General features: G+C 41.3%; 1 protein-coding gene across 1 annotated transcript; it reads left to right on the forward strand.

The window, feature by feature from the left end:
• Positions 1-580: 580 nt before the first annotated feature.
• On the forward strand, positions 581-1,555 carry LOC143678771 (olfactory receptor 10R2-like). The gene has a single exon (XM_077155708.1). The coding sequence runs from the start codon at positions 591-593 to the stop codon at positions 1,530-1,532; it is 942 nt and encodes a 313-aa protein (XP_077011823.1). The 5' UTR covers positions 581-590; the 3' UTR covers positions 1,533-1,555.
• Positions 1,556-1,922: the final 367 nt, after the last annotated feature.

Here is a 1,922-nt window from a genome sequence, read left to right on the forward strand (position 1 = left end):
GCTAATTCTAAGAAAATGCAGTAGTTCCAAGCCACATAAACTTAAAAAAAAATATTTGTGGGCATGGACTTTTGATAAGTCATGAAAGAGTACTGTATTGTCTAAGGATAAACAATACAAAGTTAGATAAATAAATGTTCCCTAGATGAGAAATACATTAAAAGGAGGAGAGGATGGGTTGGGCTGTCAAATATTGGTGATCAAATATATGTATCAGTAATCAAGATGGAAGAAAAATTCTTTTGGGAAAAGATTACCAAAAAACAAAACAAAACAAAACAAAAGCAGAGATTACATAAGTCTTCAAGGAGGGAGCATATGCAGGATAGGCTTTATTTGAGCAAATGTCCGTACACTTCATGTGAACACTTATCCCAAACACACTGCTAAAATCATCAGCAGAAAATAGTAGTTTAGGTGCATGTCAATTTTTGATAATTTTGGTTAATTACAGTCCTTTTTCCTCTCCATGTCTGTGTTTCCTGTTCAAACCAGACTGGTCTAGCTACTTAGTGAGGGGAAAGTCTTTCTGATTCCTCAAAGTCTCTGGACCAGATCACACTGACTTAATTCCATGGGATGAACTCTCCATGGCCAATTCTACCTCTGTCACTGAGTTCCTACTACTGGGTTTCTCCAGCCTTGGGCAATTACAGCTTGTCCTCTTTGTGATCTTTCTTTCTCTCTATTTGATCATCCTGTGTGGAAACATCACTATCATCTCAGTCATCCGCCTTGATTGCAGCCTCCACACACCCATGTACTTCTTTCTGGGTGTTCTTTCTACCTCTGAGACCTTCTACACAATTGTCATTCTGCCCAAGATGCTTATCAACCTGCTGTCTGTACTCAGGACACTCTCCTTCATGAGTTGTGCCGCCCAGATGTTCTTCTTCCTTGGTTTTGCTATCACCAATTGCCTCCTTCTGGGAGTGATGGGCTATGATCGCTATGCTGCCATCTGCCAGCCTCTGCACTACCCCATTCTCATGAGCTGGAGGGTATGTGGACAATTGGCAGCCACTTGTATTGTTAGCGGCTTCCTGACATCTCTGGCAGGAACAATTTTGGTCTTTAGCCTCCCTTTCTGTGGCTCCAACAAAGTCAACCATTACTTTTGTGATATTTCACCTGTGATACGTCTCGCCTGTGCTGATACCCACATCAATGAGCTGGTCATTTTCATCGGTGGGGTCTTGGTGCTTGTTGTACCCTTGTTCTTCATCTGCATCTCGTATGGCTTCATTGTCCGCACCATCCTGAGGATCCCTTCAGCTAAAGGCAAGCGAAAAGCCTTCTCGACCTGCATCTCCCACCTCACAGTGGTCATTGTCCACTATGGCTGTGCTTCCTTTGTCTACCTGCGACCCTCAGCCAGATACACATCAGGCAAAGACAGGCTGGTGACGGTGACCTACACCATCATCACCCCACTGTTGAACCCCATGGTGTACAGCCTCAGGAACAAAGATGTCCAGATGGCCATTTGGAAAATTATTGGCAAGGCTGGGTTTTCCCCTAAGATTTCATAATTAGAGCAGTTTCAATCTGTAAATAGCTCTGTACCAATTAAACATGAGTCAATGATTGTTTAAATTATAACAGAATCTGTTCTGTTTACCTATATAATTGTATGGATTCAGATGAAATGTTTGGCATTGTGGAGACTTACTGTTCTCTTGTATAAAATGGAGATAGTAAATATTCTTCTAAGGATTGTTTTAAACATTAAGAAAGATTGCATCGTATCTGGAGATGAACGCTAACTCTCCTCCTACTCCTTCTACTCATTCTCTAAATTTGTAATTCTTTGAAAGGTCTTAACTTCTCTTTTGATTGTACTGTGCTTAAGGTATGCAGCTTAAAATCCAGTGCCCAAACACAAAAGTGGCTGATTTCTAGAAGTAAGAAATGAGTGCACA

This window comes from Tamandua tetradactyla, chromosome 4, assembly GCF_023851605.1.
Source record: "Tamandua tetradactyla isolate mTamTet1 chromosome 4, mTamTet1.pri, whole genome shotgun sequence".
Lineage (NCBI taxonomy): Eukaryota > Metazoa > Chordata > Mammalia > Pilosa > Myrmecophagidae > Tamandua > Tamandua tetradactyla.

What these genes read in the sequence shown, in the direction of transcription:
- LOC143678771 (XM_077155708.1), top strand. Translation starts at nt 591, where the DNA reads ATGGCCAATTCTACCTCTGTCACTGAGTTCCTACTACTGGGTTTCTCC.